Source organism: Pectinophora gossypiella, chromosome 26 (genome assembly GCF_024362695.1).
Source record: "Pectinophora gossypiella chromosome 26, ilPecGoss1.1, whole genome shotgun sequence".
In the NCBI taxonomy this organism is placed as follows: domain Eukaryota; kingdom Metazoa; phylum Arthropoda; class Insecta; order Lepidoptera; family Gelechiidae; genus Pectinophora; species Pectinophora gossypiella.
This window is the reverse complement of record NC_065429.1, coordinates 4,824,139-4,843,206: the sequence shown is the minus strand read 5'-3', so window position 1 is coordinate 4,843,206 and position 19,068 is coordinate 4,824,139. Positions and strand designations below refer to the sequence as shown.

General features: G+C 39.2%; 1 protein-coding gene across 1 annotated transcript in view; it reads right to left on the bottom strand.

Moving 5' to 3' along the window:
- The window catches only part of LOC126378303 (serine proteinase stubble), a 36,141-nt gene extending 22,896 nt beyond the window's left edge, over positions 1 to 13,245 (bottom strand). The window contains exons 1-2 of the mRNA XM_050026496.1: positions 13,017 to 13,245; positions 1,946 to 3,334 (exon numbers count right to left, since the gene is read on the bottom strand). Coding sequence (XP_049882453.1) covers positions 1,946 to 3,334; positions 13,017 to 13,245 — 1,618 coding nt within the window. The remainder of the gene's footprint in view (positions 1 to 1,945; positions 3,335 to 13,016) is intronic.
- Between the last annotated feature and the right edge of the window lie 5,823 nt (positions 13,246 to 19,068).

Here is a 19,068-nt window from a genome sequence, read left to right as displayed (position 1 = left end):
GATGCGTTAAATGTCACATAAGCGAGAAACACATAACCTCACGCCATCATCCCTAAACGGGTTAAGTAAGAAGACAAGTTGCAGCCACTTTTGAAACGAAGCCGAAGTGGAAAGCATGAAAATTTACATACATACATACATACATACATAAACTCACGCCCGTAATCCCAAATGGGGTGGGCAGAGCCACAAGTAATCAAAGACAACTTGCAGCCACTGTTGATACGAAGTCCTAAGATGGATATGATGAACCTTATGGTGATAAGGGATCAGCCTATCGCCCATAACATTAGTCCATCATGTTAGAGGACGCATGAAAATTTACATCGAAAAAATTTCTGACTCAATATTCAATATTCTTTATTTGCATACTATGATGGTGTATAAGTTGGTAAGTTACATATGAGTTTTTCACATCATAGACCCTTTCGGGCACAACAAAATAGAATGTTTAAAAGAGAGAAGGAAGCTTTTCAAATAGTATCATGAAGGTATTCACTAGTGCTGTAGTAACATTTATTAATTAGAAGTTCTTTTATTTTTTTTAATAAAGATTTTGTCACTTTTTTCTTCTTTTAATATGTTAGGCAATTTATTCTAAATTTTGATGGACATCACATATGGGCTAGAAGAATGTAGGACCAGTCTAGATATAGGTAAATTCTTCTTCTTCTTCTATCGTGTGGGTTGTGAGGTGAATTACCAATCTCATCAACCCTGGTGTCAGGGTTACTATTGAGCCGCCAAAGGCCCCTGACATGACTCATATAACGACTACTTACTTACATCAGTAAGTAGTAACCGGGATCGACGGTTTAATGGTCAGCCTGTAATGCCCTAACCATACTAGGGATCACAAAGTAATTTTTGTGATATTTCCCCACCGGGATTCGAACCCGGGACCTCCGGATCGTGAGCCTAACGCTCAACCACTGTAAGTATCTGTTGGAAGGGGGGGGGGGGCGGGTCTCATACAATTACGGTCATTGTCCTTTTATAAAATCACTACGTACTTACATCAGTAAGTAGTAACCGGGACCAACGGCTTAACGTGTAGGTAAATTTAATCTTTTTCTTTGACGCAATGTGTAATTTATAGGGAGTACTTCGCAACGCGGCAAGAAAATGACAGGTATAACTTAAAATCAGATGTTCAAAAGAATTAGCACCATTATTTTGAACATCACCTTTTTGAGTGTACCTATAGAAGTGTTATTTCGTATTTCGTTTAAGTATAATGTTTATGATGAATTATGATCCTATAACTTTGTTAGCTGTACTTAATACGTTGTAGGACAGTTCAACAACATTTGACTGAGGTGATTACCATCTATCATAGTTTTTGCTCTAGATAAAACTTTTAAATAAAATGATTTATGAATATAATCTACAACTTCTTATAAAATGAAAGTACTTATATAAAAAAGTATAAAAAGGTTTGTCTCGATAACATAACGTGACATAAAATAAGCTCACGACTATATCCCAATTGGGGTAGTCAGAGGTACATCCATCGCAAGATGAACTAAGTAGTAGTGAAAAGTGTGTCGGGATCGAAGCAAATGGAATTCCATAGTCTCTGGTTACCCCGGTGGGAAATAAGCGTGATTTTATGTATAGTAAGTCCCCACACCTTACAGAGCTTTCTGTTAGACCTGTTAGACACTGTGATAGGTGAGTCGTATCGCCGTCTATAATGGTGTAGTCAACTTTAATAACTCATTGGTGTAAATTGGATATCCCCGTTTGAGAAGGTACCCGTTTGAGAAGCAAGCAGTGACTATTCTGAATTCACTGATACTATTTCGAATTAAAAAAAAATAAAATAATAAGAACGTTCAAACTGGACCTGACCGGACCTGTCAAATCTTTAGGTAAGGTAAGCGGACCCTGTGAAAAACAGTATAATGCTAGGGAGATGATGATGATTAAATGAGAACCTTACCTTCAGTGACAGTAGTCGTAAGATTTTCAGCATTTTCAGGCGCTTTGGTGACAGACACGGTGTTAGACCACGTGACCAGCGGTGGGAAGTCCGTTGACGACGGTCTGGTTGTTGGCGCTTCTGTTGTTGTTGTCGTCGTGGATAGCGTAGTTGTCGACAGAGTTGATGGCGTTGTCGGCGCCGGCGTAGTTTCCGCTACAGTTTGCTTCTCTTCATCTCTTTCCGTCACCACAGTTTCAGATATCGTCGTCCCTTTCTCTGCTTCTGTTGGTGTTGTTTCTAAAGGCAAAGTTGTTGGCGCTTCTGATGAGCTTGGGACAGTTTTTTCTGATGTAACTTCTGTTACTACTGTGGTAGGTATAGCTTCTGTTGTTTCAGGGAGTTTTTCTGTTGTTGTTGTTGTTGTAGAAGTCGTAGTTGATGGGGAAGTAGGCGCCATTGTTGATGATGTAGTGGTTGATATCGTTGTTGGCTTTTCATCAGCCGGTGCTATAGTAGTATTGATGTAGGTTATAACTGGAGTTAGAGGTCTAGTGAAAACTGGTCTTGAACTAGTTGATTGAGGTAGAATTGTAATGTTTAATCTAGGAGGCGAAGGTAGCGGCTTTTTCGTTGATGGCCGCTTTGGAGGCGGTCTGTAAGGAGGTTTCCTTGTTGTGTTGTATAAAGATATAGGTTTGGTAGGCCTTGGTTTGCTCGTGGTTGGAACATATTGAGGCCTAGTGAAATTGGTAGGTTTATATGAAGGTCTGGGCTTGTATGTAGGTCGTTTCGTTGGTGGTTTTGTCGGTTTTGTAGTTGTTGTTGTAGTAACTGTGGCTGGTTCTGGCGTTTGTTTCTCTGATACTAAATTGTTAACATCGCCAACAGTTTGGAATGTAGACAATTTAACAGGTACTTCTGTTACCTCAGCCGGTTTGGTTGTTCTTTCTGCTTTCGTTGTTGTCTCAATAACAACAGCTGTAGTGATCTTCGCTTCGTCATTCGGTATTTTATTGTCTATAGTTGTCAAATCATCGGTTTTCATCTCAGGGTTTTCGGTTTCGAACTTATCTTTGATGGTTTGGCTTGTTTCCGGTGTTTTTGTTGTTTTTTCTGGGATTAAATTTGGTACTTTACTGGCAGTTGTGTATTTGTCCTCTGTTTGAGGGTGGACGAAGCTAGCTCCATCTATTGTGTTGTCTTCTATGTTATTGCTGATGATTTGCGGCAGGATGGTTTTGTCGGGGATTTGGCAGCAGGAACCGAAGTAGAAGCGGTCTATGCATGTTCCTAAATGAGACCCGTTGGCTTTCAGACAATCTATCGCGAACATACACAGGCCTTCCTGACCTGTTCTTCTTGATATGCAGGGTAGATGTCTTATGTTTCTAGCTAAGGGGACTGGACCTGTAACAAAGAAAAAAAAAGACAGTTAATACTCAATTCGCAAGCTACAAGAGAACACGGGGGTTAAAATGGCCACATCGAAGCAATTCATCTAAGAAAGCAATATTGCTAAGTATTTGACATTTGTTTGCATTGCGGACTTACTTTTAAATGCCGAAATGTCAAATTGCAATATTGCTTTCTAAGATGAATTGCTTCGATGTGGCCATTTTAACCCCCCAGGCTTCATTGGTTTGGGCACGTAAGACCTCCACATTATGTGGGTAATGTTACTGCCAATCTAAATATACCAGGGTTTAGACCAAGAGGACGTCCAAAAACAAGATGGGCGGATGTGGTCAAAAAGGACCTGCGCATGTGCAATGTCTCCGAGAACGACACGTCTGATGGGGCGAAGTGGAAGAGAAGTACGAAAAAGGCAGACCCCACCATCAGATGGGTATAATAAATGCCAAGGAGAGAGAAAGAGAGATTATAAGTTTAAAAAGGTTCAGTACGATCTCATCTGAACCGGCGTGCGTGTATGAAACGATCGATGAATGTGGAGGAGCAAGAGATGTGTCAGGATCGAGGCAAATGGAATTCCATAGTCTCTGCGTACCTCGGTTGGAAATTACTCTAGCCATAGAGGCAGCCAATCAGCTCGCGACACCAAACACTTCAGGACCCCGATACCGACCCCGCCGGCGTGGTCGACGATTTCCATCAATCAGCGCTTATCGCTATCGACCCACTAGGGTTGATTAATTCTTTCAAATATTTTTTCCTCTCAGACGACGCCCTGAGCCGAGGTTGGCGCCCAACTGGGCACCCTCAGGCCTGTTGTCTTAAACATTGTACCGGGTGAGAGCCTTCAGCGCTCCCCATTTTTCCGGCCAAGTAGTTAATGCCATCTGCGGCAAATCTACAATAAGTCACGTCAAAAAAAAAGTTGGAAATAGGCGCGAGTTTATGTATGTATTATAAGTTTTTCATGTTTTTTTCTTAGACCGAAAATGTCAAGTTCAAAAATAGGTATATTACTATTTTAGAATTCAGTGTCTCTGCCTACTCCCAACAGAAAACAGGCGTGATCTTATGTGTAATTTTAGAAAGGTAAGTACTTTTACTGCAAAGTTTTATTCATAACCATAAGCTTACCTATTATAATTACATTCGATTTTAAGCATTATTATTATTGCGTATGGCAAACAACAAAAAGGTTCGGATAACACGCACAAGAAGCGCAACGTGATAAAATTTTGTCACGGTCATTTTATCGATTCTGACGATATAATTATGTCGTTTTGTCTATTGGTGCTAATGGATCCAAATAAGTGATGTCGTTTAAAATACGAACAAAATCACAAAAAAACAAACTTATCGATATTGAAAAAAAAAAAATTGAATCGTTAGATAATTTTATTAAGTACATTGCGCATGTTAGCCCTATACTGGTCAAATATTCTAACATGAAGTCTAAAAATACTACTTCAAATTCAAATATATTATCTTTATTCAGTAGGTAACATAGTTACACTTTGAATCGTCAATTTTTACATAACGAACGTCTCATCCGCCTAAACTACTGCAGCTTCTCACAACCTGTATAGCCGGGGAAAAGAAGCTGCAAGAAAAAACCTCTAGTTGGTCTAGTAGCGCCATCTTCATTTTCACATTGGTACTTGTATCATCATAACTTCGATAATGCTTGAAGTATTGAATTCTTTGCGTTTAGTTATAATTATTGACGAGTTAGAATTAAGTTCGGGTTAAGTTGGATAGATGGCAGCGCTTTCCATGAGAAAATTTTTATTGTACAAAAGTGCTTATTGCTTGATTTCTTGAAATAGAAATAGAAATGTTTTATTGCGACCATGTGTTCGTAGAAATTGTGGTGTTATAAAAATACAGAAGTAAGTATTATAGTATCAACATGGACCCGGTAAGGGCACTGCAACTGGTAGAGAGGACAACATACTTAATTAGTCAGCGATACAATTTGTATCTATACATACTGCTATACATACATACATAAACAGGCTATACACGTCCCACTGCTGGGCACAGGCCTTCCTTCAATCAACCGGAGGGGGTATGGAGCATCCACCACGCTGCTCCACTGCGGGTTGGTGGAGGTGTTTTTACGGCTAATAGCCGGGACCTACGGCTTAACGTGTCCTCCGAAGCACGGAATCATCTTACTTTTTCGGACAATCAGGTGATTCAAGCCACTACTAGGAACTATATTTTAACAATATTATTGCACTTATATTTTAACTATTGTAGCCAACCCCTTAAGGTATAAACGACGTTTCTACTTGGAATGTTTCTGAGAAGAACAAACGATGCTTAAAAGATGTTCTTTCAGTTTTTGTTTGACGACATTCACTACTTAGCCGGACAATTGGTGAGTGGTTTCTTGAGCGAACTTACATAAAAAAAATGTTACTAACACTAGCTAATAAGAGAATTGTAACTATTGCAATATGGATGAATATCGTCTGAAATAAATTATTTTTATTTATTTATTTATTTAGTTGATAATAGGACTCGCAGAGGAAGACCTAGAAGGACTTACATTGACCAAATTGGAGATGTCCTTAGAAAAGGTTTAGTACGATCTACTCTGAAGTGTGAAGTGTTAGTTCACATAAATCACTTGGTGAAATATAAATCACAAACGACCTGATGACCTTGAAGACCTAAACCGATTTCCACCAAACATAGCTAAGAACACTCTCGACTGATATACCTTTCAAACAAAAAAAACGCATTAAAATCGGGTCATCCGTTTGGGAGCTACGATGCCACAGACAGACACATACACATTTACATAGACACGTCAAAGTTATAACACCCCGTCGTTTTTGCGTCGGGGGTTAAAAACAGCATTCATTCAATTAAATTCAATTCAGAACAACATTGTAAATTCAGTCTGCAACAGTTTCTGACCTCTCAAACTTCCTGGCCATCGTCCAAAACCTTACTCGTACAACCCCAGCAGTGGCCAAGTGGGTCACTGGCCCACAGTCTCACCTTGGCCTCATGGTGACCGCTCAAACGGTACCGTGATGACGTACAATCCGGTAAACTCGTTTGTGGACCTGCTAAGTTCAATTTATAACATGAACTTTATTGCCAAGGCAAGAATCTTGACTTCTTCTATCGTGTGGGTTGTGAGGTGAATTACCAACCTCATCAACCCTGGTGTCAGGGTCTATTGAGCCGCCAAAGGCCCCTGACATGACTCATGTAACGATTGCTTACTTACATCAGTACGTAACCGGGACCAACGGCTTAACGGCCTTCCGAAGCACGGATCATCTTACTTTTGGACAATCAGGTGATTAGCCTGTAATGTCCTAACCAAACTAGGGATCACAAAGTGATTATTGCGATATGTCCCCACCGGGATTCTTTCCCGGGATTTCCGGGATCAGTAAATCCGGGGATTTTGGGTATCTACTGATTAGAGTAGGATTTTAATCCATCTTAGGACTTCGTATCAAGAGTGGCTGCAATTTCTCATCTGATTACTTGTGGCTCTGCTCACCCCATTAGTGATGTATTGTTCGAACTTGATAATTAAGTTTTTAAATACTATTGTAATTTATGCGGTTTTAATTCCTGTTTCGAGTGTTCGTTTTTTGTATGTTTCATTTCGTAAAACTGCCTTATTTATTTATTTTTAAGTTTATTTCTTTTTCAGTGGATAAGAAAATGGTAGGTATAACTTAAAATAAAATTAGATGCCGTCTGCAGGAATTAGCACCATTGTAACCCACGGAAGCAGCGTGCCACTCTAATTTTCATCATCATCAATTTAAGAGCCACGCTTTTGTCGGTGTAGCATTTTCCGTTCCAGTCTATCAAAGGCCAATTCCTTGACTTCCCTATAAGACAAGACGTTAAGCTTTTCTTTAATCTGTTCCAAGTAAGCTCTTCTTGGTCTTCCCCTTCCTCTCTTTCCTTTTAGCTAATTTTATAGATGTGCAAATAGGTACACAACCTGTGCTATCAGTACCAGCTATCTTCCATTTGTAATGTATATTCTTGAGTTGAGCAGAGTTCTAATACAATTATTATATATTTTTTTTTATAATTTAACAATGAAATGAAAAAAAGAAAATAAAAAATTATTAACGGCCTCTGTGGTACAGTGGATGAGCGTTGGACTCACGATCCGGAGGCCCCGGGTTCGAATCCCGGTGGGGAATCACAAAAATTACTTTGTGATCCCTAGTTTGGTTAGGACATTACAGGCTGATCACCTGATCATAAGGCACGTTAAGCCGTTGGTCCCGGTTACTATATACTCATGTAAGTTAGTAATCGTTACATGAGCCATGTCCTGACATGGCCTCTGGGCCTTTGGCGGCTCTATAATAACCCTGACACCAGGGTTGATGAGGCCCGCAACCCACACGATAGAAGAAGATGGAAATTATTACAGAGCTACTTCCTGTGTAAATTTGTGAGTGTGTGAGGATTTGCATGTGCGTATGAGTGTTTTCGTGTGCATATTAGTATGGATTTGCCGCAAATGGCATTAATAGGGTATTTGACTGGGTTAAAGATAAATTATTAAATGCTAATCTAGAAATAGAAGCCAGCCAGATGGTCACAAATCAATTCCATTTTACTTTTCGAATTATATTCGAATTTTATTTATGAATTAAGTAACAATGAGTACGACGTTTGACCGCTTTTACTGATGACGTCACAGGACAGTATTTCCATACAAACTTCGAAGAAAACTTTCGTTTTGACGTTTCGTAAAAAGTATCTCATTTGACTAGGTTGTCAAGTTTATTACTTGAAAATTGAAGACAAGGCTTAGGCCTATATTGATCGTGATTTTCGAATATTAAATTACTAAAGTCAAGGCTGTATGGTCCTCAGATCTTTGCCTGCCTTATATAAGGCGAATTTAAACAACAACAACATATTACTTGGCTGGAAGTTACACTTACGTAAGCCATTATCAAGTATGTGACGTGCCTATCCAGTGATGAACCATATCTATGACTTCACCCACGTTACTTTAAAGATTTTCTAACCGTTTGGTCTCCTATCTTATCTTTCCTAATGTATATTTAATTAAGAGTACAGTTATAGTTTTAAATAGCTGTGATTTGAGTCAGTGGGGATTTCTTTTTAAATATGAATAAGGTCATTGACTGGCTCACTGACTCATCTCAGTAATCTCAGAAACTACAAGAGCTAGGGGTCTCAAACTGTGCATGGGGGTTACTTTTAGGACGTAGGTACTCACTAATACAGGATTTTGCGACATTCAACCCTTAAGGGGGTAAAAAGGGGTGGCAAAGTTTGTATGAAACTTGTATACGTAGTTTTAAGAGGGTTTCATACGAACGAAGTCGCTCGCTAGTATATCACACCTCTCACTTATGGTACAATTACACACAGTGCGCTTATAATAAACTCAAAGTGCAATATAATAATGCATTTCGATGTATGCTGGGCCTGCCGTGGGGGTGTAGTGCGACTGGCATGTTCGCTGATAACGAAGTCAATGATTTTTCACATGTGATGCGAAGAATGTTAGATTCTTTTAAACAAAGATTGCTAAATAGCAAAAATGGAATCATTGACGTTGTACATGACCTATATCTGCATAGCAGATTATTTATATGTTCTTATTGACGACTTGAGTTTGCTGCGCGTAAATTTTAGTAATTTTATTTATCTTTTGTAATTACTATTGTTGTGATTATTATTGTTTTATTGTATTTGTTCTCTATGGGTATATGCCTGCTAATAAATGATTATTTAATTTAATATCATAAAAGCAAAGGTTGCCTGGAAGAGATTTCTATTTATCAACAAGGCTGCCTATTGTATTCTTATATTGTGTTTGCAATTTTGGATTTCCCGTATGTGCAGTAAAGTGTTTGATATGTTATACAAATATATTTTATTGCACCAAAATAAAAGAAAATATTTACAAAAGAGACTGAACTGGTAACATGGCAAATGGCGGCCTTACCCACACCTCACCGAGCTTTCTGTTAAACTAACGTGATAGGTGGTGAGCCGTATCGCCTGCACAAATTTAACGTGATAATTACCTATTTTCTCATTACTCGAGTACATAATTATTCCAAAATACAATGCAATGGCAGAAGCGTATATAAAAATAATTGTTGCTTGATATTTGGATCACATTATGTATAGAATTACGTTGCTACCTATATTGCTTTTCTACATTTTGATCAGAATTATAATGGGTGGAAGATGTAATTGTGTCTGGGTGTAATAAAAAGGAGGCGAAAAAAAAGACGAGGAGCTCGGTGGCGCAGCGGTTAACGCGCTCGGTCTGCGATTGTTGAAGTTAAGCGACTTTCGCAAAGGCCGGTCATAGGATGGGTGACCACAGAAAAAAAAAAGTTTTCATCTCGAGCTCCTCCGTGCTTCGGAAGGCACGTTAAGTCGTTGGTCCCGGCTGCATTAGCAGTCGTTAATAACCACCAATCCGCACTGGGCCCGCGTGGTGGTTTAAGGCCCGATCTCCCTATCCATCCGTAGGGAAGGCCCGTGCCCTAGCAGTGGGGACGTTAATGGGCTGGTGATGATGATGAATAAAAAGGGTCATCATTTATACCCAAAAAGCAAAGATAATAGATGCATATGTGTGTTATCCATGAAATTAGAAGGATAAACCAAGGAAAATCTGTACAGCGCCATCTATATTATTTTTGAAGAACGTAGCCTGGATTCTATAGTCTCTGCTTACCCCGGTGGGAAATAGGCGTGAGTGTATGTATGTATGTGTAGGCTGGAAAGTACCTCATTAGCCCCGGTATTTTGTTCAATACAATAACAACGTAAAAAAAAATGAAACCGTAAAAGTGTAAGTGTAAATAATTTAGTTCCAAATAGTTTCGTTTCGTTTCGAACGCGAAACTAATCGAACAATGGATGTGGGAAAAGTGATGGGTTTGCGCATGCGACTATTATTTCGTGTCTATAGACGCTGAATATAATAAATAGTTTATAGGTCTCTTGTGTTTAATGTTGCTAGGTGAAATGGATTATTCGACAAAGAGTTGATTTCCCAATAAAAAAGTTAGAAAAGACACGATTCCCCTATCGGTTTTACGACTTATCTGAGAATTTATATTATTTACTATTTTTTTTTTTAATTGGGAGCGAATAAAGTTTTACATGGAAGTCTTAATGCCAATTTTGGAGTAAAATATTTCTAAAATAGGCTGAATATACTTAATAAAAAAAAAATATTGACTCAAAACATACATTCAAACTTTTAGAAAAAAAAAAACAGAAAACTTGTTGGTAAGTACGTATAACAAATAGTTTATAGGATTTAGTTTATAGGTTCTGTGGCTTTTGACACTTTTGAGTCGCTTATTGTAAGGTAGTATAGTACACACAGTACTATTATATAATATGTAAGTATATTATAAATACTATATATTATATACATATTATATTTTTTCACATACCAGTTTCTTTTGTACGTTTAAATGTTTCATCTGTTGCTTCTGGATAAGTCCGAACAAAACCAAACAATGTTAATTTTTTCGGGCCCCTGCGATACAGGCTTATGCTTAGTGCAGGGTCCGCTGTGTTATCTGTCTATATGTAGATTTTCTGAAACTACCTCATAAAACCAGTTTTTTGTAACAGATTACTTTTGTAAATCTCTTTTTTTTTTTGAAATAAATATTTTTCTATTTTCTATTTTCTATATTTATTTTTGTAAGTATATATTAATAAATGTATGTTATGTATTTATTATATATTTCCACACCTTATGGTAAACCCACATTCCCGTATACATTTTCGGAGGTATGTGACTTAACCTGTATGGCTGGTTTTCCCTTCGCGAGTTGGAAGGTCAGACAGGCAGTCGCTTCTGTAAAAAACCGGACCTGTCAAATCTTCAGGTTAGGTAAGCGGGCCGTGTGAAAAACTTGGTAGTGCTAGGGAGATGATGATGACACCTGATGGTGACACCTGGTGGTGGAAGATGTGGTCTGGATCACGCTTACCTAGCAAATGCCTATTTACTCTACCCTTGATTTTAACGAGTTGGAAAAACAGACGACGGCAGACAGTTCCAGTCCTTCGCTGTTCACACCCAAAAGGAAGTGGCATGATCTTATGCATGTCAAACTGAAGCAATACCGTCAGAACATCAGCTGACTGTTAAATTTCACGTTAGTGGGGTCCTTGACAACATGACGCATACTCCATACTGGTGACCCAGTAAGCAGGAAGTGAAAGTTGTGACAAATACGTGGAAACATTTAGGTAAAACCCCAGTGTGGTAGGGTATGACCAGATGACCAGATGATCTCCGTTTTTGTCATTAGATTATTTCATCATCATCATCATCAGCCCATTAACGTCCCCACTGCTGGAGCACGGGCCTTCCCTATGGATGGATAGGGAGATCGGGCCTTAAACCATCACGCGGGCCCAGTGCGGATTGATGGTTATTAACGACTGCTAATGCAGCCGGGACCAACGGCTTAACGTGCCTTCCGATGCACGGAGGAGCTCGAGATGAAAACTTTTTTTCGTGGTCACCCATCCTATGATCGGCCTTTGCGAAAGTTGCTTAACTTCAACAATCGCAGACCGAGCGCGTTTACCGCTGCGCCACCGAGCTCCTCAAATAAATTAGATTATTTATTAAGTTTTATTTTAAGAAATCTGTAGCGATCTGGTGAGTGAAATACCACTCCTTTTGCATTGACTAGCTACTTGACCGGTCCCTCAATCAGCGCTAATCGCTATAGACCCACTCGATTAATTCTTTCAAATATTCTTCCTCTCAGACGACGCTCTGAGCCGAGGTTCGTGCCCAACTGGGCACCCTCAGGCTGTTGTTTCAAACGTTGTACCGGGTGAGAGCCTTCAGCGTCCATTTGTCCGGGCAAATAGTTAATGCCATCTGCGGCAAATCTACTACAATAAGTCACGTCAAACAAAAAACTACTTGGCCGGACAAATGGCGAGTGCGGAGGGTTATCACTGTTACCCAGTACAAAATTGGGAACTGTTATTATTATTTCCAAATGTGTAACGAATGTTTTTGTGAAACTAATCTTGGTTTGCAGACTTGAATCACCTGATTGTCCAAAAATATGCTTAACTAGTTCCGTGCTGCGGAAGGCACGTTAAGCCGTTGGTCATTATTCGCCGTAAAACACCTCCACCAATCTAGGCAGGTGGAGTATGCTCCGGTTGATTGAGAGTAGGCCCGCGTATTTTAGAAATAAAATATAATTTACTTAAAGGTGACGATGATTCTGAGTTGATATCAAGCAGAATTTTCTGTCGCAAAAGTATGGAACTGAAAATAATCAAAAAATCCAATTGATATCAACTCAGAATCTGGTCTGAATCATCTCCCTCGATATTCGTTACGGTGTCACTAACACCTATACGTACTCGTATGGCTACCTGTACTTACTTGTACGGGGTGTTAGTGACTTCATACAAAGAAAACTTTGAGCATGATTCAGACCATGATTCTGAGTTGATATGAAGAGGAATCTGCCATAGTAAATGTATAGAATTGAAAATAATTAAATCGGAAAATTTCACATGGTAGTAACTCAGAATCATGGTCTGAGTCATCCGCCTCAGTATTCGTTACGATGTCACTAACACCCTGTATAGAATGTAAAAATAAAATAATAATTACCTTGTAAATAATCCAAATTGAGCACAACAGGTCCAGCTTTGACCGAACTAAGACCTAGAACTATTTGTAAAAAAACTAAAGCCACTGTGAAATTTATACACAGGATTCTAAATCCGTCCACCATACGGAGCAAATTACACTTTTTGTGGCGGTTGTTCACATCACTGATTTCACTATAGTGGTCTAATGCGGGATGGCTGTAGGGCCACGTGCTTATAGGGGGCCCCATGGCTGTGTCAGTCAGTTCTTCACTACGAACGCTGCATTATTCTTTTCGGGAGTTGTGCCTGAAACAAAAGAAAGGAGGATTAGAATATATGAAGCAATAAAATATTAAACAAAACATTTAAACTCAAACCCACAACTAATCTAACAATCATCATCATCATCAGCCCATTAACGCCCCCACTGCTGGGGCACGGGCCTTCCCTATGGATGGATAGGGAGGGCCTTAAACCATCACGCGGGCCCAGTGCGGATTGATGGTTATTAACGACTGCTAATGCAGCCGGGACTAACGGCTTAACGTGCCTTCCAAATTTTTTTTTTGTGATCACCCATCTTATGACCGGCCTTTGCGAAAGTTGCTTAACTTCGAAAATCGCAGACCGAGCGCGTTTACCGCTGCGCCACCGAGCTCCTCCTAACAATCGCAGACCGAGCGCCAATCTAACAATAATAATAATTTATTTTACAGTTTATTTTACACAGATGATAATATAATATAATACAGGGTGTTAGTGACATCGTAACGAAAACTTTGAGGGATGATTCAGGCCATGATTCTGAGTTGATATCAAGTGGAATTTTCCGTCGCAAAAGTATGGAACGGAAAATAAATTAATAAAACACAAAAAAATTCTAGAATTTCCCGACAATTTTTTCCGGGTTAATGGTCTTGTATAGAACCAAGACCAAAGGCCTTTCCACGACATACCTATTCGAAAATCTAGTGGATTTCTCTAGGGGAAACAGAAACATGCTAGAAAAGATAACTTATTAAACCCTCAACTATTGATTACCTAGATAACAAACTAGCGGTCGGTTACAGGCAAGTATAGAAAGCTATATAATGAATACGTTCAGACAGGTTGGTACAGGCAGAAACAGGCTAGGCAGGATCCATATAACTGTACCGCTCGCTTCCTGGGTACTTAGAGCGGAGTGCCTGTGTTAGCGGAGTTCGGACACATTTTATATCTATCTATCTAGCACATAGATTTAGGTACTATTGTATTTACTTGAATACATTGTTTTAAGTTTAACACGGTTATTATTATAATTCAAACACATAATAACGGGTTCTTGCCGCGTTTAAAGCAGGGATATGAGACTCCCGATATTTCGACACTGTTGCAAGTGCCATGATCACGGGATACAATCTCAACAGTCATCCCGTGATCATGGCACTTGCAACAGTGTCGAAATATCGGGAGTCTCATAACCCTGCTTTATACGCGGTAAGAACCTGTTATTATGTGTTTTAATTATTTACTTGAATGTAATTTTATTTTATATACATAATTAATTTATTACTCATATTAGCCATGACATTGTATTGATTTATTATATTTTGACATTTTAATTTAATTTAATATCTTGTTTGTTGACATTCTTTTGTTATTACGATCATATTTATGTTGTTACCGTTTTGTATTGTGTCTAAAATGTGTTGTATAACTAAATGAGAAATAAATGAATCTAATCTAATCTAAGTACTACTACCGTAGATTGAACATCAGCGCTCAAAAAGTGGGACGCAAAGTTACTGTTAATATAGCGACGTTGACAGTACTTTACCTCAGTGCGCGATTAGACGCCGAACTGGCAACACGGGGAAGTGCGTGGTAGAAACCCAAATGTGTCACTGTGGGCCAGTGGTTTGCTTCTCAAACGGGGAGCATTAATTTGAACCCCGGTACTGAACTTGTATTTATGAGTTATTAATTTATCTTAAGTAAAGTTTCACTAACACAGTTGCCTCGACCATTATAGACGGCGATACGGCTCACCTATCACGTTGGTCTAACAGAAAGCTCGGTGAGGTGTGGGTACATAGTTTATCTTGTGATGTATGCACCTCTGACTACCCCAATTGGGAGAGTCGTGAGCTTATATTATGTTATTATTAATAAGTAATTATGTTGTCATTCTTATTTTTTAAATCACTTTAGCTAGTCAAATTCAAATTCAAAAATATCTTTATTCAGTAGGTAACATAGTTAACTTTGAATCATCGTCAATTTTTACATAACGAACGTCTCATCCGCCTAAAACTACTGCAGCTTCTCACAACCCGTGTAGCCGGGGAAAAGAAGCTGCAAGAAAAACCTCGGCACAGGGCCCTAGACGTTCTTTAAAAAAAAACCGAGTAATTTAGCTGCCTAATATCAGTTCTCAGACAGTTAATCAAATGCATTCATATCTTCTAAATAATCACTAACCTTATTTTGCAAAGTTTCTGTTTATAAAACATATCTGCGCTTGAGGTTCCATTATGTACTTGTTTTTGAGTCTAATATCTGAAATCGCTATACGCTCAAACTGCGACTGACAACTAAATAAGCTAAGTCGACTTAACACGTTTACTTGCGCTGAGGTTCGTTTACACTTCTAAGTTGCTTGCAAGCAGTGTTACGAAGTTACAAAGTCAAAGTTAATACATTTGGTTGACACAATACAATAGAATAGAATCATCATCATCATCAGCCCATTAACGTCCCCACTGCTGGGGCACGGGCCTTCCCTATGGATGGATAGGGAGATCGAGCCTTAAACCATCACGCGGGCCCAGTGCGGATTGATGGTTATTAACGACTGCTAATGCAGCCGGGACCAACGGCTTAACGTGCCTTCCGAAGTACGGAGGAGCTCGAGATGAAAACTTTTTTTTTGTGGTCACCCATCCTATGACCGGCCTTTGCGAATGTTGTTGTGAATCATCTCCCTAGCATTATCCCGTTTGTCACAGGTTCCGCTTACCTATCTTGAAGATTTGACAGGTCCGGTTTTTTACAGAAGCGACTGCCTGTTTGACCTTCCAACCTGCGAAGGTAAAACCAGCCCAATACAGGTTAGGCCAGCACATACCTCCGAAAACGCATTTCTCGGGAATGGTTTTCTCACGATGTTTTCTTTTGCTCCAAATATGAATTCGAAAACAAATTCGATAAACATTGGTTTAAGCCTGTGCTGGATTCGAAACTGCGACCAAAGTGAGAGGCAAGACTTGACTACCACGGCTCCCTAAACGTAACCTTGACAAAAATCTTCACTAAAGGTCGCCCAGGCATACAAGAAGGCCAGGCCTGCAGCCTCACGAGGTTACCAGGCTAGATGGGTATCTATCTACCCACGTAATAACGGTTGCTTTTCTAGCGGTAATCTCTGAACTTATACTTAGCGTGGATTAAAGCTACGCGCTCACTTGACCGGAATCAGAACGGACTTAATAAAAAAAGGATTAAATCAAATATGTATATGTCGTGGCCAGATCTTAGAATTGATCATTTTTGTCGTACTGGTGTGACAATCTGGTGTGACCACTCCGATTTTTCACAGGGTCCGCTTACCTAACCTGAAAATTTGACAGGTCCGGAGAAGATAGGTCGAAAAGATGCAAATGCCTGCAATTCATGAAATTTGTACAGCGCTCTATATTTTTTTTGACGAACGTGTTCTGGAAAGTCCCACATTAATCCCGCCATTTTGACGCCAATAAACTTAATAAGTATCAAAACATACATACATATACTCACGGCTATTTACCACCGGGGTAATCAAAACATAAAATATCAATTTTATATAAGTCAGTATGTTTGTATGTTTGTGTTTACGATTTGAAAGTCTCGGCACAGGTCCTACCCTCGTTAAATTATGAGTTTAATGCTTTCAGGTTTAAAGCAGGAATTTGATGCCTTTAACCTTGTTTTAGAGTTTGAGTTCGTGATAATAAACCGCTTAACATACATGAACTTAATACTTTGATGGACTGGGACTATGTGAGCAGGGAAATACCGAGCATAGCTCTTTCAGTAATAATAATAATAATGTTTATTGTATAGCTCAGTTACGATGCCATTAATCATCTTTAAGAACAATAAAATCTTGATCTCATCACCCTCCGCCCACTTGTATAGCGAACAGTGAGTGACCATCATTACCATCCTACCATCAACATCGACTATACAACCAACCAGACGCTTTGCTTGATTTTTCGCATTTAATTCATTTCTTTTAATAGCCGAGGTAAGATTGGAATGGAAATACTGAGTGGCTCACTTTAGATCCTAAACATAACATACATTACATTAATAGCCTATATACGTCCCACTGCTGGGCACAGGCCTCCCCTCAATCAACCGGAGGGGGTATGGAGCATACTCCACCACGCTACTCCACTGCGGGTTGGTGGAGGTGTTTTCACGGCTAATAACCGGGACCAACGGCTTAACACATCAATGATTAGGCAACCAAATTATTTAAATTGTCATCATCTCCCTAGTGTTATCCTGTTTTTCACAGGATCCGCTTACCTAACTTGAAGATTTTACATGTCGGGTTTTCTACAAAAGCGACTAACTGTCTGACCTTCCAACCAGCGAAGGGAATCCAGCCTAATACAGGTTAGCTCACATACCTCCGAAACGCATTTCTCGGGTATGTTGGTTTCCTCACGATATGTTCCTTCACCGCTGAGCACGTGACAATCATTTATGATCTGAACATGAATTCGAAAAACGATTTCGAAAATCATAGGTTTAGGCCTGTGCTGGATTCGACTGGGCTACCACGGCTCGTTGGAAGCAAGAGAAGTGTGTCAGGATCGAAGTAAATGGAATACCATAGTCTCTGCTTACCCCGGTGGGAAATAGGCGTGAGTTTATGTATGTATGTATGTTGATTTCGAAACGACACGAAAGCGGTCGGCTATCGATTGAGTGCTCGAATTATTTCTTTTATTTCTGATCGATTAGTCAGATGCGTTGACAGAGCCCGTTAGTCTGTTAATAGGAGTCTAGTGGTGGTATCGTCGATGGTTGTCGACCATCGACCGTCGACCTACACTGGACAACTTTCACACATTCTAACAAAAGTAACGGTCCGCGCGACTGACACACTTCGGATCGATTTCGGAGAGTCAAGTTGAGGATTATAAGAGATAAAATAAAGGATAATACACTCACACTCGATTATACGTCACTTTCTTATCCGACTAAAAAGAAAGAGACGGAAGATTAATAGTTCAAGTTAGAAAGGACACAATTGGGTAGTTTCCTAGGTCAAAGATTTTTTTTTTGGTCTTTTATTTACTTAAGGGCTTTTAACAAAATTTGTTATGCCAGCCCCATCGATCAAGACTGACTAAAACAGATAAAAAAATCATATTTAATTCATGCCCCCACCCACAACAGCCTAAGATGTGATGCTGTTGTGAATGAAAGCATAAATCAAATATGATTCTCTGCTCGTAGGCTCTGATAAAAAGGCCTCCAAGATACCTATATCACTATTCTGACTCCTAATTCTTAGATGTTTAAATAAAAACAGCCTTTGTGAGGCATTCCGAGTACATTCATATAAAATATGGTACGTATCTTCACTCTTCCCACAAACTTCGCAGTTTGGGGAAGAGGTTTTTTTCATTAAGTAAGCAAAGCTATTTAATGGAATATGCCCAGATCTTAACCTAAAAGCAATTTTGAGAAGTTTCCTCCCGAACTTAACATCGACGAACCATAAATTATGGAATTCTGATTTTATTTTATTAAATAAAGACAGATCTAAAGGTGACAAAAACGTTTTCCTTTTTCTATTTCACCTATTTATGAATTTAAATAAAGAAAAATGCAATAATGATTGCGACGATTGTCACGTTTTTCTATGACGTCACAGTGTGCTTTTTCATACAAATTCCATAGTGATTTCGTGTTTTGACGTTTGGTAAAAAGTAACTGATTTGACTAGTTGGACACTAGCCTATTATGATATGTCTTAGACAAATGCGTTCATTCAGTGAAGTCTACTTCGCAATGACGAATGAGTATTAAAA